The sequence below is a fragment of the Lathyrus oleraceus genome, chromosome 5, assembly GCF_024323335.1.
Source record: "Lathyrus oleraceus cultivar Zhongwan6 chromosome 5, CAAS_Psat_ZW6_1.0, whole genome shotgun sequence".
NCBI classification, from domain to species: Eukaryota; Viridiplantae; Streptophyta; class Magnoliopsida; order Fabales; family Fabaceae; genus Lathyrus; species Lathyrus oleraceus.
Genome location: NC_066583.1, coordinates 497,658,589 through 497,682,497, shown reverse-complemented (window position 1 = coordinate 497,682,497; position 23,909 = coordinate 497,658,589). Strand labels below are relative to the sequence as shown.

Genomic DNA, 23,909 nt, shown 5'->3' with positions numbered 1-23,909 from the left:
AAAAAAGAAAAAGGAAATGAAATAATATAAATAATTATTGAATCAGTGGCATTCTCGTAATACTAAAGCAATTGGCCAAAACGACGTCGCTCCATTTAGAAGCGTTGGCAAGCGCTCATTGGCCAGTTCACGCGCCAAACACAATTTGAAACAAGGCCATGGAAATTCAAGATCTGAGCGCGTGTTCATCTTGTTCTTCCTCACGAACAAGTCCAGAAATTTCAGAAAGTCAAGAACACCAAATTTCAACCAAATGCCACAAGCTTATAGTCATTAGAACCGTATGAACATGTACATGACGAATATGCAAAGCAATTAACCTAACTCTCACTGTAGCAACGGGATCGATCCAAAAAGGAAATGAACACCAAACTATAAATCGCGATTTCTCTCTCCATGCTCAATCAATCCACAAACCACAAGCATCAGGTTACTCTACAATGAATGATCTACAAAACGCATATCAAGATTTACACAATAGAGAAATTCGAATTTGCACCTTATGATTATGGCAGTGGTGAATCTTGATGTTTCAAGGTGTAAAAGCTCCAAACAGATTGAGATTGATGTATAGGAAGTTGAATGCAATGCCTAGCTCGATCCAAAACAGCTCCAACTGGAAGAAATCTCACTTTGCCATTAATGACCTTGCTTTGAACAGTCCTTGATCTTGATGCTATTGCCACGAATTTGTCAAAACAGATGTGTAACAAGGCTTGTGGAAGATGAATCAAGAAGAATCATTCAATTTGATGAAGATTTGGTGAAGAAATCTTGAAAAATGCTTGATGAAATTTGAGAGGATTTTGCAATTTTGGAGGGAAAGTTTGTTAGGATTCTTGGAATATGAAATGTAATTAACAATTTCTGTTATGATTAGTAACTTATACCAATGCCTTAATCCAATTTGCTAATCTCAATTATCAAAATTGGAAGTGATTAGTGAAAATGAGTTTCTTAATGCAAGGGCAAAAGTGACCTTTCCAAATTGTGCACTATGACAGCTCATGACAGTTCACATAACTTCTAAATGGTATTTGGAGTATGTTGGAATGGTTCTCATGTCCATAGGCCTTGTAAATCTCAATTTCACTATCTCACACCAAAAATGCACTTAAATCCACTTGAAATTTGACTTTTTGCATTGACCATTTTTGATGAATTTGGACCATACACCATGAAAGTACATGTGAAATGGGGTTTGCTCACAAAAAGATCACCCAAATTGGACATTCCATGTGAAAGTTATGCCACTTTGATTATAGGCATTTTTGGAAAATGAATGGACCATAACTTGTCAACCATACATGGGAATTTCAAGTTCTTGGACTTTTTGGAAATGTGAGAGCAAGATATACAACTTTCATGTTGAACAAATTTTCATTTGAAGCTTTTTTTGACACGTAATTTTGTGGTGAAAAACTTTCCATTTTTGGAAACTTCCATTACAAGTCACTTTCTATTTTTGGAAATTTTTTTGTCTGACTTTATTTTCTTCATTCTTGAGCTTTGACATGTCAAATGAAACTTGTTTAGACATGAATGAAGTGTATCCAACTCTCTCCCACCTCCAAATCCATAAAATCAAGCACAGTTGACCACAGTTGACTTTTTCAACTGATAGATGAATTTGGCAATGCACTGATCAAGTTGAGCCCCAATCCTCTGATGAAATGGCTCAAGGATGAAACCCTAGCTTCCATAAGCTCAATACAATCATGAAATGATCCCCATATCCATTGTAGACCCCATCTCCATGCCATGCCCTGATTGGCCCAATGCAACTGATTAGGGTTGACCAGTGGTCAAAACCCTAATCCCAAGGTATCTGATCAATCTCCTTGCATCTTCTGGATGATATCAAGACCATGATGATGATGATGTATCATTTCAATCAAGATGAATACCAATCTCCTTGAGAAACCCTAATTCATAGCCCAGTCCTCATATGGCTAATGATCAGTCAATAAAACCCTAGGCTTGCATCTCCACCTCTTATCTTCTGACCAAGACTTAGGAGGATGATTTGCACAATGTAACCACATGATATGCAATATGCAATAACTAATGACCTAAAAATGCAATGCAATATGTTAAGCCAGTCCCAAGAGAGGGGGGCAAGTTTTGAGGTGTTACAGGATTCAACCTAGATGTGGAATTTAGGGGAACTCGCGTGACCTTAAATTCAGGAGAATACAAGTACAAGGCCTAAGTGTTGCAATATAAAAGGATGGCAATCCTTCATTCAGAACTGGGGATTTTAGGCGTGAAGATTTAGTGTGTTCATCATACTTCACTGTTGTATTTTTGTGTGTCTTGTATTAGACGTATCTTGTAAGCCAAGCTATTATCACTGAGATGATAGCATTGGTATAGGGTGTTCATTGAGTTGTAAGTGTTGTGTCACTCTAAGCTTTTAAGCGTGAGTGTTGTGTATCTTGATTAAAGCTGTTAAGCACAATCAAGAGTTGATTGAAGTGTGACTTCACAAGTGTCTTTAATAGTAATTAAAGGTTGTAATCACTGAGGTGATTGAGGGGGAGTGAGTAGGAACTCTGGTCTTAGTGTAAGATTGAAATTGCATTGGGTAGGTATTAAGTGATAGGGTTAAACAGTTGGTTTAAGATCTGAATTAATACTACTAATAGTGGATTTCCTCCCTGGCTTGGTAGCCCCCAGACGTAGGTCATGTTGGACTGAACTGGGTAAACAATTACTTGCGTTATTTACTGCACTTACTTTTAAGTTCTGCATAATTCTTGTCTGCGCAGAATCGGATGTCATAACAACCCGTGTGACATTGAAAGTCTGATAACTAGAATTTCAATTGGCATCAGAGCAGGCACCCTGCCTGTTAATTTCTGGGTGAGATCTAGGGAAGTTACTTTCTAGTACCATGGACAAGGATATAGGACACTCAAATAGACCACCCATGCTGGATGGTTCTAACTATGATGACTGGAATCCTCGTATGATAGCCTTCTTAAGGTCTCTAGATAGCAAAGTCTAGAGAGTTGTCAACAAAGGATGGGAACATCCAACGAAGACAGGTGAAGATGGAGTCAGTGTGCAGATTCCTGAAGAAGAGTGGGACAAGGAGCAAGAGGCATTAGCCCTTGGAAATTCTAAGGCCTTGAATGCATTGTTCAATGGAATCAGTAAGAACATCTTCAGACTGGTGCACCACTGTGAGCTGGCTAAGGAAGTTTGGGATACCCTCAAGATAACTCATGAAGGTACCTCCAAGGTGAAGATGTCCAAACTTCAGATGCTGACCACCAAATTTGAAAATCTGAGGATGAAAGAGGATGAGACTATTCATGACTTTCACATGAATATTCTTGAAATTGCAAACACCTCTGGTGGCCTAGGTGAGAAAATGGCTGAAGAGAAACTTGTAAGAAAGATTCTCAGGTCCTTGCCTAAGAGATTTGCTATGAAGGTCACAGCCATAGAAGAGGCTCAAGATATCAGCAATATGAAGGTGGATGAGCTCATTGGTTCTCTCCAAACCTTTGAAATGGGCTTATGTGAGGATGCTGAAAAGAAGAACAAAAGCATAGCTTTTGTATCAAATACTGAAGAGAATTCAGAAGAAGGAAACATTGGAGGAAATGAAAGCATTTCAGAAGCCATAGCCATGCTTGGAAGACAGTTCAACAAGTTCATAAAGAAAGTTGATCAGCAGGGTAGACCTAATGTCAAGAACTCTTCATATGACATCAGTAGAAAGTCAAAATATGAAGAGAAGGTCACTCAAGGAAAGGGAATCCAGTGTCATGGATGTGAATGGTATGGTCATATTAAAGCTGAATGCCCTACCTTTCTCAAGATGCAAAAGAAAGGGCTATCTGTCACCTGGTCAGAAGGAGACTCTGAGAGTGAATCTGAAGAAGAATCTGCCAAACATGTCACTGCTCTGACCAGTGTTTGTGCCTCAGATGATGACTCAAGCGGAGATGAGCTTACCTTGGATGAACTTGCTGCTTCATATAAAGAACTATGTGTTAAAAGTGCAGAAGTGTGTATCCAAGGAGAAAAGCAGAAGAAACTCATCAAAGAGTTGGAAGCTGAGAAACAGAAGCAGCTGAAAGTCATAGATGGTCTGAATGGTGAGATATCTTTGCTGACATCTAAACTAGAACAAATGACTAAATCCATCAGAATGATGAATAAAGGAACTGACACCTTGGAAGAGATTCTAAAGGTGGGACAGAAGTCAGGAACCATGTCTGGTTTAGGCTTTGCTAAGAAATCGTCAACTGAACTCAAAAGAGCTAAGGCTGAAGTTCAGAAATTCAAGCAGAAGTCACAACCGATGTCTCAACATCAGGGAACCAGAATGAGTAATCATCAGAAGAAGAAATTTCAGAGATGGAGATGTCATTACTGTGGTAGATTTGGTCACATAAAACCCTTCTGCTACAGGCTGCATGGTTATCCTAACCAGGCTACTCTAGTTAGACCTAAGCAGAAGGCTTCTAAGCATAATGCCCCTATTAAGAAACAAAAATGGGCTGCAAATCAGACACCTCAAGTCAGACCTAAGCAGCAGGCATCTAAGCTTAATCTCCCTAGTGAGAATCAATAATGTGTTGCTAAACTAGCTCACACATCTCCAAGGGCATCTACCAGACACGACCGGTACTTTGATAGTGGTTGCTCAAGACATATGACTGGGATAAGCAACCTATTGGTGGATCTACAACCCCATGCCACCAGGTATGTGACATTTGGTGATGGAGCTAAAGGAGAAGTCCAGGGTGTTGGTAACTTGGAGTGTCCTGGAGTTCCAAAACTGAGTAATGTGCTGTTAGTAAAAGGACTAACTGCTAATCTTATCAGCATAAGCCAGCTATGTGACCAAGGATTCAATGTGAAATTCACTAGGGGAGGATGTGTGGTGTTGAATGGTTGCAATCAGGAAGTAATGAGATGAGCCAGATCCAAAGATAACGGTTATCTATGGGAATCTAAAGACTCACTCCACTCCTCCAAGTGCCCTTTAGCCAAGGGAGAGCTGGAAGTGAAGCTGGGACATGGAAGACTTGGACAACTTCATTTAAAAGGAATGAAAAAGATCATATCCAAGGGAGCAATTAGAGGAATCCCAAATCTGCCTGTGGATAAAAGAATAGACTGTAGAAAATGTCTGATTGAAAGCTGTGAGTCATTGTCACTTATTGGTCATCATACAAATGGTGCAGTAGCAAGGGATAAACAGATGTGTGAATCATTGTCGTCTGCAGAAACTAAGTACCTAGCCTCTGGTAGCAGGTGGACATCACTGGTATGGATGAACCTGATCAAGACTGAGTACAATGTCACTCAGAATGTCATGACATTGGATGCTACTCAGTTTGACAATGGTAGGGGCAAAAAGGGAATGTGCTCTTCTGAGAAATTGTAGCAACTAATGATGTTAGTTAGCTACGGTTTAGTAAGTCAACTTATTAAACAATTAAGAGTGTACTCTGAGTGGTCAACAATTAATAGACATTACTCCTGCAACAAGCGTTCCCTATTCCGTCGCTTCAACTTTCAGTCTTGCAAACCCTCTCCCGAAGAAACTGTTCAACTCCCCTTCGAGATATTCAGCATGGCTGACCAATCCGATTCCACCTCCTACACGACCCTGCCCGATTCCCCCAGCACTGAGTCGTGCAACCCTAACCAGGAGGACTCTTCTGCTAACACTGAAACTTCTTCTCATGCAAGAAGACCGAAAGAAACGGTCTCCGGATTCTCCTCCGCAATCGCTCTTGAAGAACCAACCAGGGAAGGCTCGAGGTATGTGCATAATGCCATTGCATCTATTGTCACGAAGATACTATCTGGTGATCAGAATGTTCTGGGGGTTTCCGTTCCCTTGAACACTATCATACCTGATAGAGTTGCATGTCAAGAAAACGCAATCGTCGTAAGAAAGAATGTTCCTGACGATGTTGAGCAACCTGATGCTCATGAGGGTTCAAGGATTGAAAACCCCTTAGATAATGTGTGAGGTGAGAAAGTCCATGTCACTCGAGATGTCAGTGACAACCCTAATGCTAACACAGTGAATCTGGAAGAGTTCTCTGATAATGAACTATTGACCTCAGTTGTCCCTAGCATAGCAAAAAGGGTTAGGACTAGGAGGGAGAGAAAGACTGTGGTGCAGAGGTCCCCAACTAGGGAGGTTGATGTGACAACTTCTCCCAAGCAAAAGGTGACAGAGAGTCCCCTCAAAAGGAAAGGACATGGACCTGCAAAATCTTGGAGCAAAGAGGTGCCCAAGAAAATGAAGACCAAGGTTGTTGTGGTGGAGTCAGATTCAGATGTCCCATGTGATGTCACAGCATCTCTCTCTAAGAAGAAGCCAACCACTAGCAAGCTGGCTGCTAGTGTCCCAGAGGTACCTATTGACAATGTGTCATTTCATTTTGCCTCTAGTGTGAACAGGTGGAAGTATGTCTATCACAAGAGGCTGGCCTTGGAGAGGGAACTGGCTCAGAATGCCTTGGAGTGTAAGGAGATTGTGGACCTTATTAAAGAGGCAGGACTAATGAGAACTGTGACTCAACTCCCAAAGTGCTATGAGACCTTGGTGAAGGAGTTCATTGTCAATGTGTCTGAGGAATGTGCAGATGGGAAGTCCAGAGAATTCAGAAAGGTCTATGTGCGTGGAAAGTGTGTGACCTTCTCTCCCTCAGTAATCAATCTGTATTTGGGAAGAGCTGACGTAGTGCAACCAGAGCTTGAAGTGACTGACAACAGAACCTGTCAAGTCATCACTACAAATCAAGTCCGGAAGTGGCCTCTTAAAGGGAAGCTGGTGGCCAGCCAACTCAGTGTGAAGTATGCCATGCTACACAAAGTTGGAGCTGCCAACTGGGTGCCCACAAATCACAAGTCAACTGTGTCTGTGATGCTTGGAAAGTTCATCTATGCTGTTGGAACCAAGGCAAAGTTTGACTATGGTACCTACATCTTTGATCAGACCATGAAACATGCTGGGAGTTTCAGTGTGAAGGGACCTATAGCCTTTCCTTCTCTCATATGTGGCATTGTGTTGAATCAATTCCCAAACATCTTGACAGACAATGACTTTGTGAAAAGAAGAGAGAGTCCATTGGCCTTCAACTACAAATTGTTCCTGGGTAAGCATGTCCCTGACATTGTCATGACAACTAGAGAAACATCTAGTGTTGGCAACCAACCAGATAAAGTTGTTGTTATTGCCGTACTCAGATAGACTTGCAAAGAGCTGGAGGCTAGGAAGCTCGCCCTGGAAAAGCTGATTTTTCAATTAGAGATGTCTGCTGAGGATACAGATGGAGCTGCAAGGCAAAGCTCAGAGGGTGAGGAGGAGGCCAGTTCTAATGATGGCACTAATGATGAGGCTGATGAATAAATCAAGTCTGTAATTCTGTCTTTTTTGTGTAATTTTGTTTATGTTATGTTGGTCTGTAATTTAAAGTGTTGCTTTGGCAACATTTTTGACAAAAAGGGGGAGTAACACCTGTGATAACCCCAGGACAACAGAGTGTTTTGTTAAAACAGATATTCAAGACAGATTCAAGATCATCTACTCTGCAGCTGATGTTCCACTTCTATGAGTGTGAGTGTGTTTGTGGGTGCTGCAATTAGAAGTTTTTATTTAACTTCTGTATGTGTGCTGATATGTGAAGTTTTTATTTAACTTCCATTTGTGTGAGTGTGTTGCTACTCTGAGTGTATTAGCTAGGTTAATTTCCTGCTAGATGTGTAATTTCCGCTGCTATGGACTCTGTTGTGAGACCAAAGTGTTTTAGCCAAAAAATTTCCAAAGGGGGGGTTTGTAGGTGTTTAATTGGCTGCATTGTATGGTAAAACACTAGCTGGATTCTAATGTCTTGACTGATGTCATGACATGCTGTGGAGGTGTTTGTTTGACTGCATTGTATGTTAGAATATCTAGCTGTACTCTGATGTCTTGGCTGATGTCATGACATACTTGAGTAGTATACTGCAGGATTAGCTAATACAGGATTTATTGAATGTCAAACTGGATGTTATGACATTCATCCCTGTCAGCAGATACTGAGGAATAAAACAGTTTGTGTTCTGTTAGAACTCAGTATTTATTTTCAGTCTGGTTATCAAGGAAATACCAGACCTGGCATAAGGCCTACTGTCTGAATGTCAAACTGGATGTTATGACATTCATCATTGACAGCATATACTGAACAATAGGCAGAGTGGTTTTCTGCTACACTTCAGAATGTATCTCAGTCTGTTCTTCAGAAGGATAACAGACCTGACATAAGGCTAATTGTGTAAATGTCAAATTAGATGTCTTGACATTTATTAATGTACGTTGATACTAAGGTATGGACAAATTGGTCCTGTACAGTTCAGTAAATTTGTACTGTCTGTTTTCAGGAAAAACAGACCTAGCATATGGTCCTTGATTTGGATGTCAAACTGAATGTTGTGACATTCATTCCTGACAGCGTATGCTATATTGTAGGTTGTTTAGTTTTTCTGTTTCAGCATTTTTCTCAGGCTATTCTTCAGGGATTCAACCTAGATGTGGAATTTAGGGGAACTCGCGTGACCTTAAATTCAGGAGAATACAAGTACAAGGCCCAAGTGCTGCAATATAAAAGGATGGCAATCCTTCATTCAGAACTGGGGATTTTAGGCGTGAAGATTTAGTGTGTTCATCATGCTTCACTGCTGTATTTTTGTGTGTCTTGTATTAGACGTATCTTGTAAGCTAAGCTATTATCATTGAGATGATAGCATTGGTATAGGGTGTTCATTGAGTTGTAAGTGTTGTGTCACTCTAAGCTTTTAAGCGTGAGTGCTGTGTATCTTGATTAAAGCTGTTAAGCACAATCAAGAGTTGTTTGAAGTGTGACTTCACAAGTGTCTTTAATAGTAATTAAAGGTTGTAATCACTGAGGTGATTGAGGGGGAGTGAGTAGGAACTCTGATCTTAGTGTAAGATTGAAATTGCATTGGGTAGGTATTAAGTGATAGGGTTAAACAGTTGGTTTAAGGTCTGAATTAATACTACTAATAGTGGATTTCCTCCCTGGCTTGGTAGCCCCTAGACGTAGGTCATGTTGGACTGAACTGGGTAAACAATTACTTGCGTTATTTACTGCACTTACTTTTAAGTTCTGCATAATTCTTGTTTGCGCAGAATCGGATGTCATAACAACCCGTGTGACATCGAAAGTCTGATAACTAGAATTTCACTAAGGAAGAACAAAGATTGCTTCGCTTGGGATTACGACGAGATTCCTGGTTTGAAGAGGGACTTGGTCGAATTAAAGCTGCCTATAAAGGATGGCAAGAAGCCCATCAAGCAGACTCCAAGAAGATTCGCCCCAGAAATCCTCACAAAGATCAAAAAAGAGGTCGAAAGACTTCTTCGTTGCAATTTCATCAGGATCACAAGGTATGTCGATTGGATTGCTAATATTGTCCCTGTTATCAAGAAAAATGGCTCTTTGCGAGTATGTATAGATTTTCGTGATCTAAATGCAGCAACCCCTAAGGATGAGTATCCAATGCCTGTGGCAGATATGTTGGTTGACTCAGCCGCAGGCTATGAGTATCTCAGCATGCTTGATGGATATTCTGGCTATAACCAGATTTTCTTCGCAGAAGAAGATGTTTCTAAAACAGCTTTTCGATGTCCAGGGGCAATAGGCACTTATGAGTGGATAGTTATGCCTTTTGGCCTAAACAACGCTGGGGCAACATACCAGCGAGCAATGAATTCTATATTTCATGATTATATAGAAACATTCATGCAAGTATACATAGATGACATTGTGATAAAATCTACGTCAGATGAAGATCATTTATCCCATCTCAGCCAATCATTCGAAAGAATAAGAAAATATGGCTTAAAAATGAATCCTCTTAAGTGTGCATTCTTTGTGCAGGCTGGAGATTTTCTGGGCTTTGTGGTCCATAAAAAAGGGATAGAAATCAATCAAAACAAGACGAAGGCTATTATGGAGACCAAAGCACCATCAACCAAAAAAGAATTGCAATCATTATTAGGAAAGGTAAACTTCCTAAGAAGATTCATCTCGAATTTAAGTGGTCGAACTCAAGCCTTCTCTCCCCTTCTGCGCCTGAAACAAGGGAAGTTCGAATGGAATGACGAACATCAAAAGGCATTCGACAAGATCAAACATTATCTGACGAATCCTCCTATCTTGGCACCACCATGTGGAAAGAAGCCTATGAGACTGTATATATCAGCTTCCGAAACTACCATAGGTAGTATGTTGGCGCAAGAGAATGAAGATGGCGTCGAAAGAGCCATTTATTACATTAGTAGGGTTTTAAATTATGCAGAAACTAGATACACTTCAATAGAAAAGTTGTGTCATTGTTTTCATTTCTCTTGTACTAAACTCAAGTATTATATAAAACCTATTGATTTATACGTCTCTTCGCATTTTGATGTCATCAAGTATATGTTATCTAAGCCAATAATGCACAGTCGAATTGGCAAATGGGCTTTAGCGCTCACTGAATACTCTCTAACCTTTATGCCTTTAAAGGCAATAAAGGGACAAATAGCATCAGATTTTATTGTAGACCATGCACTGGTCGAAAATCCTCAATTTCAAGTTGAGTTGAAACCTTGGAAATTATTCTTCGACGGTTCCACTTATAAGAATGGAAGTGGGGTTGGGATAATGTTAATTTCTCCTGACAGAATTCCAACAAAACTTAAATATAGAATTGAAGGTCCCCTTTGTTCCAACAACGAAGCAGAATATGAAGCTCTTATTGCAGGACTTAAGGCTTTGTTGGAATTGGGGGCAACTAGGGTCGAAATTAAAGGAGATTCAGAATTAGTAATCAAGCAACTGACGAAGGAGTACAAATGTTTAAAAGAAAATTTGATTATGTACTTCGTCATTGCAAATAGGTTACTCAAAAAATTTGAATACGTCGACATAAAACATGTCCCTAGAATAAAAAACCAAGAGGCTAATGACTTAGCACAAATAGCCTCAGGGTATAGAATTTCAAAAGAAAAGCTAGAAGAACTTGTCGAAGTAAGAGGAAAGGCAATGGCTGCCAAATTATCTCCGACATATTCGGAAAGCACCCAGTTAGGATATGCTAACAAAGAGGAGTTTGAAGTATTGGCCATTGATACCTTGATAGATACAGATTGGAGGAATCCAATTATTAATTATCTCAAGGACCCTTCGACAGACACAGAGAGAAAAACCAAGTACAGGGCTTTATCTTATGTATTAATAGGGAATGAATTATTCAAGAAAACCCCTGAAGGGATCCTGTTGAAATGCTTAGGAGAAAGTGAAGCTTACTTGGCATTATCTAGTGTACATAGTGGAGCTTGTGGAGCACATCAGGCAGGCCATAAGATGAAATGGTTGCTTTTCAGATATGGAATGTATTGGGCCACCATGTTAAAAGATTGTATAGAGTTTTCTAAGGGTTGCCAAGAATGTCAAATACATGCAGGAATTCAACATGCTCCTACAAGTGAACTTCATACAATTATTAAGCCTTGGCCCTTCAGAGGTTGGGCATTAGATCTAATTGGGGAAATTAGACCCAATTCATCCAAAGGTCAAAGATACATACTTGTAGGAATTGACTATTTCACTAAATGGGTCGAAGCAGTACCTTTAGTAAATGTGGATCAAGAAACTGTTATCGAATTCATTCAAAGGCAAATTTTATACAGATTTGGAATCCTAGAAAGTATAACAACAGATCAAGGATCAGTTTTTACTGGTCGAAAGATGCAAGAATTTGCAAAGGAAATGGGGTTCAAATTGTTAACATTCACACCCTATTATGCTCAAGCCAATGGGCAAGTTAAAGCAGCCAACAAAGTAATAATTGGGCTAATCAAAAAGCATGTAGGGAAAAATCCAAAAATTGGCACAAAACTTTAGACCAAGCACTCCGGGCTTGTCGAACCTCCCCTAAAGAAGCCACTAACACTACACCTTTCCAGCTTACATTTGGACATGATGCAGTACTACCTGTCGAAGTCTACTTGCAATCAGTAAGAATCCAAAGACAAGGAGAAATTCCATCTGACTTGTACTAGGAAATGATGATAAATGAGTTGGTGGATTTGGACGAAGAAAGGTTACATGCGTTAGAAGTATTAAGAAGACAGAAGGAGAGGGTAGCAAGGGCATACGATAAGAGGGTCAAAGGTAAAACCTTTACTATGAATGATTTAGTATGGAAAGTCATATTGCTTATGGATCAAAAGAATAAGGCATTAGGAAAATGGTCTCCATATTGGGAAGGACCTTTTCGAATTCTAAAAGCCTTTTCAAATAATGCATACGAAATACTTAAAGAAGTATAAACCATTTATGCACGAAGTTAGAATCATAACAGCATAGTAAGTAAAAAACTATCATGGCCAAAATGGTGAAGATATTTAAACTCAAAATATGTGCCAAAATGGTTTTCGTCTTAATCAAGTTACAAGTAAACAAGAGTCAAATAAAGCAAATACAGGATGGTCGAACTTTAGTGAGATTTGGGACCGTATCGACGCTGGCATTACTAGTTCCAGTTTGATTTCCCTCAGTATCAGCTTCTCCCATATTTATGTCTTCATCTTCTCGAAAATACCCCTCAATTTCATCTGAATCCTGATCGTCCTCATCAGCATCATTTGAAGGGAACGCAACTCTGGCAGGAGAATCACTAGGAGTATTCTCAGAGTTTTCTTTCCCTGTTGAGTCCTTCTCGCCAACGTGCTTCGAATCTCTTTTACCATCTTCACCAGGAGAAGAGGTTTCTTCTTCGTTCTGAGTGTTGTCTTCTTCAATATTGTGAGCTCCAGTCGAAGAGCCTTTGTTTTGGATAGCACCGCTAACTGTCGGATGAGGAGATGGATTCATGCCGCTCGAAGGATCACTTTGATTGGCAGTAGAAATGAGGGGAGTGGTGGCTTTGTCCTGAAAATAAAATGTTAGATTGAAAATATGAATTTGTCAAACGATAGAACACTTAAGGTCGAAATATACCTGTTGATCCTCAGGATCAGAGGCATTGCTCCCAATATGCTCCAGCGCTGCAGCACTAGAAGGCTAGGGGATGGAGTTTTCTTTGGAAGAGGATGGAGAGTGGTGGTTTCGACACCTTGTTGTTGATTTGGTTGGAAAGGGGTAACTGTTGCCTTATTTTTATTCTATTTTTTCTTGAGTGGAGTAGGAGGTGTAACACCCCGAATTAAATAAGAGGATTATTTAATTAAGTTAATAATATATTTAATAATTTAATTAAATAAATTGAATTATTGGATTATTATTATTATTATTATTATTATTATTATTTGGAATAATAATTAATGGAAAATATATAAGTTGGAATAAGAGAAAAAGGGTTCATTGTTGGTAAAGAGTTTTCACGTGAAACAGAGAAGCGGCTGAAAGGTGAAAAGTGGAGAAAGAGCAAAGGTTGAAGAACGGAAAAGCTTGAAGCTTAGAGACTGCCGGATTATCTCAGGTAAGGGGGGTTTATCGTCGCTTAATGGGTATTATAGATTAACATGTCATGGGTAGTGAGAAACCGTTGAATTGACCCTAATTGGGATTGTTGAATGCTGAAAGATTGTGATGAATAAACTGAGTTTAAGCTGTGATTGAGTCCGTAATTGTGTGAGTCGTGTTTCCCCGAACGTGTAGCTTTTTACGGAAATTGAATCGGAGGTCCGGAAGTCCTCCAACGGCGGAAAATGCGGGAACTCTGCATTCTGCCTTGTGTTAGCGCAGGAACTGCTGTTTTGTCTGCGTTAACCGGTTAACCCAGGGCGTTAACCGGTTAACACTGTTATATTTTGTGAAAATGTGCTGTTTTGCCTGCGTTAACCGGTTAACACTGTTGCGTTTTGCCAAAAAAATGTATTTTTGTCCTGCGTTAACCGGTTAACCCAGGGCGTTAACCGGTTAACACTGTTGGAAATTAGAAAAATTGGTATTTTAATGTTGTGAACGTAATTGGTGATTGGCCTATTTTAGTTGATTGTGAGGAATAATTTTGTTGGGTTTATGTTATGAAATGTTGATCCAAATATGTGGATCAGTTGTGTTAAAGTTGTTGAAAATACTGAGTTGGAGGCTTGATGAGCCAAAGTTGATTATAAGTTGATTTTTGTTGAAAACGTTGTTGTGTTGATATTATTATTATGTTGTTGACAGTTTAAAGTCGTGTATGCCATGTACATTCATATGCATTAAGTCGGAGCTTTGCTCACACCACGTTGGCCTGGATTGGCAAAATTTTAAGTTGAAAGTTGAAGGCTTATGCCTTGATGCCCACTAAAATGGCAATGATTTTAAGTTGGGAGTTTTACTCCGAATGGTACCACATGCATGACGAGTCGAGTCTCATTAGAGTTGCATTCTGTTGGCTTGTTGTATGTGTATCAGTGGTATTGATCTTGAGTATGTATATGAGTTGTGCTGATATTGGGTGATTAATGAGTTAAATTACTTAACATAACATGATAATTTATAATGTTTGTTACATCGATTGAGGAACTCACCCTTACAATTATTTTTCAGGTAACGAGCAATGAGTTGAGTAGAAGCTAGTGCTTGGAGTCTAGGGTAGTCACCGTAGTGGGTCATGCTCTGATAGATGTAACATCGGGACGGGATGTTTTAATTGTTTATTGTCGGTTGTTGAACCATTTTTCATGTAATACGTTATATGTTTGTGGAATGGTTGAGTTGATTTATATCCGCTGCGAATTGTGCAAAAAATGTTATTTTGATTAAATAATGAGCATGACAGTTATTATGTTGTTAAGTGTTGTGTGACACCCTTGGTGCATAATTACTCTGATATTTGTTGTTGTTGTTTTAATTAAATATTTGGGGTATTTTAGAAGGGTGTTACATTAGTGGTATCAGAGCAGGTCGGTCTGTCCGGCCAGTTGTCGTGTCGTTACTGTCTAACAATTGTGTAATTGTTACTAGTCTAACTTTTAAGTTGTGTTGTAGTGATAAGTTGAAATGGCTGGAAGGAATGACGCTGCAATGGCTGCCGCAATGCAAGCGATGGCACAAGCTGTGCAGAACTTGCCAAATGCTGGTGGTGATGCTGGATCACGTAGCTTGGCGACTTTTCAGAGAGAGAATCCGCCGGTGTTTAAAGGGAAGCATGATCCAGATGCAGCCTTGGGATGGTTGAAAGAGATTGAGAGAATCTTCCGTGTTATGGATTGCACTCCAGCTCAGAAGGTTCGGTATGGTACTCACATGCTAGCAGTCGAAGCTGATGACTGGTGGCTAGAGACTCACGAGAGGTTGACCGTGGCAGGTGAAGACATTACTTGGGATGTATTCCGTAGGGAATTTCTGAGAAAGTATTATCCGGAAGATGTCCGTGGTAAGAAGGAAATCGAGTTCCTTGAGCTGAAGCAAGGAAACATGTCTGTCACTGATTATGCTGCGAGATTTGTGGAGTTGTCCAAATTTTATCCTCATTACACTGGTGCTGGTGCTGAATTTTCAAAGTGCATCAAGTTTGAAAATGGACTGCGCTCTGAAATTAAGAAAGCTGTTGGGTATCAGAAGATACGCATTTTTACTGAATTGGTTGATAGCTGCAGGATATTTGAAGAAGACAATAATGCTCATTACAAGATTGTCAGTGACCGCAGGGGCAAGCAACATCAAAATCGTGGCAAGCCGTATGATGCCCCAGTGGGAAAAGGGAAACAAGGAGTTGCTCCGGCTCAGAGGACTAGTAGGGGGAGGTGCTCCTGCTGGTATAGTTTGCTTCAAATGTGGTCAGGCTGGTCATAAGAGTAATGTATGCACTGCTGAAGTAAAGAGATGTTTTCGTTGTGGTAAGACTGGTCATGCAATGGCTGATTGCAAGCACAAGGAAATGATTTGTTTTAATTATGGTGAAGAAGGACATATTTGAAGTCAGTGTCAGAAGCCAAAGAAACCTCAGACTGGGAGGGTGTTCGCATTGACCGGAACTCAAACCTCCTGTGAGGACAGACTTATCCGAGGTACATGTTTCATATATGGTACTCCTTTAATTACTATTATTGATACCGGTGCTACCCACTGTTTTATTTCTGCTAACTGTGCTCGAAGACTGGGTTTAAAATTGTCCGCTTTGGATGGTGAATTGATTGTTGAGACCCCAGCTAAGGGATCAGTAACTACTTCTTTGGTATGTTTAAAATGTCCTTTGTCGATCTTCGATAAAGATTTCTATGTTGATTTAGTATGTTTGCAGTTGGATGGGATGGATGTAATTCTTGGTATGAACTGGTTAGCGTATAATTATGTTCACATAAATTGTCATCATAAGTCGGTGAGGTTTTCCACTCCTGAAGAGGAAGGAGTTGACTTATTACCTTTCAGAGAATTGCGAAAATTGATGAAAGAGGGAGCTCAGATGTTTTCTTTGATGGCGACGTTGTCGGTTGAAAGTAAAGCTAAGATAGAGGAACTGTTAGTGGTGAAAGAATTCCCTGAAGTTTTTCCTGATGAAATTCCTAGTGTGCCGCCAGAGAGGGAAGTTGAATTTACTATTGATCTGGTACCTGGTACTAGGCCTGTTTCGATGACACCGTATAGAATGTCGGCATCTGAATTGTATGAATTAAAGAAGCAATTGGAAGACTTACTTGAGAAGAAGTTTATAAGACCAAGTGTGTCGCCGTGGGGAGCTCCAGTGTTGCTAGTAAAGAAGAAAGAGGGTAGTATGAGGCTTTGTATTGATTATAGACAATTGAATAAAGTAACGATCAAGAATAAGTATCCACTACCGAGGATAGATGATTTGATGGACCAATTAGTGGGTGCTTGCGTGTTCAGTAAAATTGATTTGAGATCGGGCTATCATCAGATCAGAGTGAAAGATGAAGACATCCAGAAGACAGTGTTCAGAACTCGGTATGGACATTATGAGTATTCTGTGATGCCTTTCGGTGTGACTAATGCGCCGGGAGTATTTATGGAATACATGAATCGTATTTTCCATACTTATCTGGATCATTTTGTGGTAGTATTTATTGATGATATTTTGATTTACTCTAAGTCCGAAGGAGAGCACCAGGAACATTTGAGATTAGTATTGGAGGTTTTGAAAGATAAGAAATTGTATGCGAAGTTGTCCAAGTGTGAGTTTTGGTTAAGAGAAGTCAGTTTTCTCGGCCATGTAATTTCAGGAAAGGGTATTGCTGTAGATCCTTCCAAGGTAGAAGCTGTATTGCAATGGGAAACTCCTAAGTCGGTTACCGAGATTAGAAGCTTTTTGGGATTAGCTGGATATTATCGAAGATTTATTGAAGGATTTTCTAAGTTAGCACTTCCGTTGACTAAATTAACTTGCAAAGGTAAAGCTTTCGTGTGGGATGTTCAGTGCGAAGAGAGTTTTAATGAATTAAAGAGGAGATTGACGTCGGCGCCGGTTTTGACTTTGCCAAATCCGGGGGAACCGTTTATAATTTACTGTGATGCTTCGTTGATGGGTTTGGGAAGTGTGCTCATGCAAAATAATAAAGTAATTGCTTATGCGTCGCGACAGTTGAGAATTCATGAAAAGAACTATCCTACGCATGACCTTGAACTTGCTGCTGTAGTGTTTGCGCTAAAACTTTGGAGGCATTACCTTTATGGTTCCAGATTCGAAGTTTTCAGCGATCATAAAAGTTTAAAGTATCTATTTGATCAGAAAGAGCTGAACATGAGACAACGTAGGTGGTTCGAATTGCTTAAGGATTATGATTTCGGTTTGAATTATCACCCAGGAAAAGCAAATGTTGTGGCCGATGCTTTAAGTAGAAAGACCTTGCATGTGTCAGCAATGATGATTAAGGAGTTGGAATTAATTGAGCAATTTCGGGATATGAGTTTGGTTTGCGAAGTAACACCGCAGAGTGTGATGCTAGGAATGCTAAAGATTAATAATGATTTTATGGATAGTATCCGAGAGGCACAGAAATTGGATGTGAAATTAGTAGATATCCTTAATCGTTGTGGTCAATCAGAGAAAAGTGACTTTACGGTTGATGCGAGAGGTGTGTTGAAATTAGGGGAAAGAATTTGTATTCCTGACGACGCAATTTTGAAGAGAAGTATTCTAGAGGAGGGTCATAGAAGCAGCTTGAGTATTCATCCAGGAGCTACTAAAATATATCAGGATTTAAAGAAATTATTTTGGTGGCCCGGAATGAAAGAAGATGTGGCTCGTTTTGTGTATGCGTGCTTAACTTGTCAGAAGTCGAAGATTGAGCATCAGAAGCCTGCTGGGTTGATGCAACCGTTGGACGTTCCAGAATGGAAATGGGATAGCATTTCTATGGACTTTGTAACGGGGCTGCCTGCTACCTTATGAGGGCATGATTCGATTTGGGTGATCGTGGATAGGCTCACGAAGTCGGCTCACTTCATACCTATTAACATCACTTACCCAATTGCGAAGTTGGCAGAGATTTACATCCGAGTAGTTGTAAAGTTGCATGGTGTTCCTCTGTGTATTGTGTCGGACAGAGATCCGAGGTTTACATCGGGATTTTGGAAAAGTCTGCAAGATTCGTTGGGATCTAAGTTGAGGTTGAGTTCGGCATATCATCCTCAAACTGATGGCCAAACTGAGAGAACTATTCAGTCATTGGAAGATTTACTGAGGGCTTGTGTTCTTGAACAAGGAGGTTCGTGGGACACTTATCTTCCATTGATCGAGTTCACATACAATAATAGTTACCATTCTAGTATCGGAATGGCGCCTTTTGAAGCATTATATGGTCGTAGATGTAGAACTCCGTTGTGTTGGCACGAATCTGGTGAGAGTGTAGTACTTGGACCAGAGTTAGTTCAAGAAACTACCGAGAAAGTGAAGTTTATCCGGGAGAAGATGAAAGCTTCTCAGAGTAGGCAGAAGAGTTACCATGACAAGCGGAAGAAGGATTTAGAATTTCAAGCTGGTGACCATGTGTTTTTGAGAGTCACGCCTGTGACCGGAGTTGGGAGGGCTTTGAAGTCTAAAAAGCTCACTCCTCGCTTCATTGGTCCGTATCAAATCTTAGAACGGGTTGGAAGAGTTGCTTATCGGATGGCATTACCACCTAATCTTTCGAATTTGCATGATGTATTCCATGTGTCGCAACTTCGGAAGTATATCTCAGATCCGTCTCATGTGGTTAGTATGGATGATGTGCAAGTGCGAGATAATTTAACAGTAGAGACAAAGCCTGTGCGAGTTGAAGATCGTGAAACAAAGACTCTTTGAGGAAAAGAGATTGGGTTGGTTAAAGTCGTTTGGTTGGGAGCTGCGGGCGAAAGCATGACATGGGAACTTGAGAGTCGGATGAAGGAGTCTTATCCAGAGTTATTTGCTTGAGGTATGTTTTCGAGGACGAAAACTCTTTTAGTAGGGGAGAGTTGTAACACCCCGAATTAAATAAGAGGATTATTTAATTAAGTTAATAATATATTTAATAATTTAATTAAATAAATTGAATTATTGGATTATTATTATTATTATTATTTTATTATTATTTGGAATAATAATTAGTGGAAAATATATAAGTTGGAATAAGAGAAAAAGGGTTCATTGTTGGTAAAGAGTTTTCACGTGAAACAGAGAAGCGGCTGAAAGGTGAAAAGTGGAGAAAGAGCAAAGGTTGAAGAACGGAAAAGCTTGAAGCTTAGAGACTGCCGGATTATCTCAGGTAAGGGGGGTTTATCGTCGCTTAATGGGTATTATAGATTAACATGTCATGGGTAGTGAGAAACCGTTGAATTGACCCTAATTGGGATTGTTGAATGCTGAAAGATTGTGATGAATAAACTGAGTTTAAGCTGTGATTGAGTCCGTAATTGTGTGAGTCGTGTTTCCCCGAACGTGTAGCTTTTTACGGAAATTGAATCGGAGGTCCGGAAGTCCTCCAACGGCGGAAAATGCGGGAACTCTGCATTCTGCCTTGTGTTAGCGCAGGAACTGCTGTTTTGTCTGCGTTAACCGGTTAACCCAGGGCGTTAACCGGTTAACACTGTTATATTTTGTGAAAATGTGTTGTTTTGCCTGCGTTAACCGGTTAACCCAGGGTGTTAACCGGTTAACACTGTTGCGTTTTGCCAAAAAAATGTATTTTTGTCCTGCGTTAACCGGTTAACCCAGGGCGTTAACCGGTTAACACTGTTGGAAATTAGAAAAATTGGTATTTTAATGTTGTGAACGTAATTGGTGATTGGCCTATTTTAGTTGATTGTGAGGAATAATTTTGTTGGGTTTATGTTATGAAATGTTGATCCAAATATGTGGATCAGTTGTGTTAAAGTTGTTGAAAATACTGAGTTGGAGGCTTGATGAGCCAAAGTTGATTATAAGTTGATTTTTGTTGAAAACGTTGTTGTGTTGATATTATTATTATGTTGTTGACAGTTTAAAGTCGTGTATGCCATGTACATTCATATGCATTAAGTCGGAGCTTTGCTCACACCACGTTGGCCTGGATTGGCAAAATTTTAAGTTGAAAGTTGAAGGCTTATGCCTTGATGCCCACTAAAATGGCAATGATTTTAAGTTGGGAGTTTTACTCCGAATGGTACCACATGCATGACGAGTCGAGTCTCATTAGAGTTGCATTCTGTTGGCTTGTTGTATGTGTATCAGTGGTATTGATCTTGAGTATGTATATGAGTTGTGCTGATATTGGGTGATTAATGAGTTAAATTACTTAACATAACATGATAATTTATAATGTTTGTTACATCGATTGAGGAACTCACCCTTACAATTATTTTTCAGGTAACGAGCAATGAGTTGAGTAGAAGCTAGTGCTTGGAGTCTAGGGTAGTCACCGTAGTGGGTCATGCTCTGATAGATGTAACATCGGGACGGGATGTTTTAATTGTTTATTGTCGGTTGTTGAACCATTTTTCATGTAATACGTTATATGTTTGTGGAATGGTTGAGTTGATTTATATCCGCTGCGAATTGTGCAAAAAATGTTATTTTGATTAAATAATGAGCATGACAGTTATTATGTTGTTAAGTGTTGTGTGACACCCTTGGTGCATAATTACTCTGATATTTGTTGTTGTTGTTTTAATTAAATATTTGGGGTATTTTAGAAGGGTGTTACAGGAGGAGTATCCTCTTCATCATCTTCGACAAGAATGATATTGGCAGGAGAGGTTTTTCTTTTCTTGGGTGTCAATGGAGGCTTGCCACTACCCTGAAGAAAGAAAATTATAAATAATTAGAAACAAATTCGAAAGAGACAGAGAAGTTATTTGATGTAATACCTTTGAACTCTTCTTTGTTTTTTCTAGAGGTAGTTGGCCTGGAAGCAGTAGTCGAACTAGCCTTTGCCACAGGTTTTTCTTTCTTCACCACCTTCCTTTCGACAGCTAAATAAGGATGTGAGTTAGTCGAAATATGCAAATGTTTAAAAGACTAGCAAAAAACGAAAAGGAGTTGTAAAACCAAGAAATCCAAACATTCCACACCTTCACATGTCGGAGAAGTAATTCTCACTGCAGATAAATCGAAGTGAAGGAAGCCTTTGAAACTGTCTAAGGTATGTTTGGTAGAAACTACTCTTTTTGCAGGCTTTTGTTGGTCATTTTTTAGTATGTTAAAAATGTTCCCACACGTGAACCAGTAAGGGTAAGGGGGAAAAATGACAAAGCAAAATCTGCATTGGGTAACTTTGGAAATTTGGGTGGTTCGCACTCAAAGGCCAAGTCATATTTCAATTCGGGTTTTACAGTTTTGAGAGATTTTCTTTTGGCAATCTGCTTCTCAAATTTTTCTTTTAAAATTGGGGTTGCATAACAAACAGTGTCAATAATGTTCGTTGGGTTATAGACAGTTTCAAAGTACTTTTGGAATGCTTGGATTTCTGCAGAATGAGTAAGCTTACCCTTGGGGACATTTTCCTGCAAAGATGAAAAAGCCTTCGTTAGATGTTCTTTGATTTCAGCAGTCGAAAACATATTCTTGGAATAAAAATCTGTCCACCAAGTGGCGAAACCATTGGTGGAATAGAACGACGGTTGGAAGGCTATTAATTGGAATTCGGCGAAATTGGCATGGAATTCTTTGTGGACGGCAATGTCTCGAGCGCTCCATTCAGTCCCTGCAGAGCAGATCTCACGCTTTCGTTTGAATAAAGAGAAAGGGATAAGTTGACACAACCCAAATTGTCGAGAGACAAAATTAGGTTGATAAGCCAACAGACACACATGACTCTTTACTGGCAGAATCCTAGAAACAAGTAGCCTTGGAAGGAGAAAGGCACGCTGTCGCATCCGCGAAAAACAACCGGCGGGCTAAAACAAAACAACACAGAGCCGCCACCGTGCGTTATTTATCCCAAAAGAGGGAAAGGAAACGCTCGAAGTAAACCTGGAAAAGACATGGTCTCGCGACCAAAGAGAATGGGATCGGGAGTCGGTTATGCGAAGGGAAGGTATTAGCACCCCTACGCATCTGTCGTACTCGACGGGATCCACGCTCAAAAGATAGAACAAGGTTGCTAAAACAAACATCATACACACACACTGGAAACAACACAGGTGGGAGAAGAGGGGAACGGGCTCGCTAGGATATCGCATCCTATGCCTACGTATCTCATCTGGAATGAGAATCAGAGCTACCGTAGTTCGGCTCACGCACGCCGAAACAAAACACACGAACAGACGCTGAGACGTCAGAACAAACACACACTGGAAACCAAATGCCACTTGATGGACTTATATCGGACTCCAAGCACACAACAAGAGGATACGGAATGCCAATTGCTGGGATTACATCCATCTCCTACACACACAAGAAGAAACAAACAACAAGTTACTAAGGAGTCGGGAACTCGAGCCTAGCAACTGTCAAGCAAACACACACAAAAAAGAAAAAGGGTGCCCGGAGAGATCTCGTACGACCTCCTGCCTACGTACCTCATCTGGTATAAGGATCAGGGCAACGTAGTTCCCCTGAACAGGGGAGAAACTTTCTCCTAACCAGAGACTGGGAAATGACCAACTAGAAGGGAGACTGACTCGAGCCTAATAGTTATCATGTATTCCACAATGGTCCTAGGTTGAGTTTTCTATCTACTTGCACAGGCTGCAAGCTAATCCTAAACAGGAAAAGCAAAGCATGCAAGCATAATCAAAACAAAGCAAACATTCACAATTAGCACACACTATATACAGACAAAGTGGGCTCACACAAGGGTTAGGCTGCAAAAGCGAGCCAACTGTATCAGGGTGATGTTAGCTCTTAACCCTAACATTGAGAGTTAGGGTGAAGCAGATGAAATAGGGAGTGAGGGGTGTGCCTCACAGCTCTTATCCCTGGCCTGGGAGAGCTTTAGACAAAGGAAGTGTGGGTTCAGAAAGTGGGAACCCTTCTACACTTATGACACTGACTCAACTGTACAACTGTACAAGGATCTTGGGTTACTATCCACAATGCATCAACACAGTGGTGTGAGCAGAGGGATGACTCAACTGAATAGCAGGAGATGGATTGCACATCTCTTGTATCTGCCAATTGCCTTATTCAAGGTCTTTTCCTGCTTGGCACGAAGATAAACAATCACAAGCATTGCCTCTTAAGGAGGACTTCAGACAGGTGTCTGGCCAAGTAACAGGCCAGGTCTTCCAGACTACATGGAGTTAGTGAGTTCTACCTCAATTGGTTAAGCAACCAAGCAACAGCAAAAGCAAGTTCACAATGAACTATAGCAACTAATGTACCTGAAAACAATCTAGCTCAGTTAGTATTCAACTCAAACAGTCAAACAGACAATTACAAGTTAACAGTTAACTGTACATAAACAGACAAACAAGCAAAGTAATGCACAAAGGTGAAATCCACAATGCCTAAGTACAAGTCTCAAAGCCTACAAAACAAACTCAAGG

General features: G+C 40.1%; 1 protein-coding gene across 1 annotated transcript; it reads right to left on the bottom strand.

Moving 5' to 3' along the window:
- Positions 1-12,497: 12,497 nt before the first annotated feature.
- On the bottom strand, positions 12,498-21,980 carry LOC127081582 (uncharacterized). The gene is made up of 2 exons (XM_051021827.1): positions 21,753-21,980; positions 12,498-12,962 (listed from the first exon to the last, which is right to left on the bottom strand). Exons 1-2 carry the CDS (start codon positions 21,978-21,980, stop codon positions 12,498-12,500), a joined length of 693 nt encoding a protein of 230 aa, XP_050877784.1.
- Positions 21,981-23,909: the final 1,929 nt, after the last annotated feature.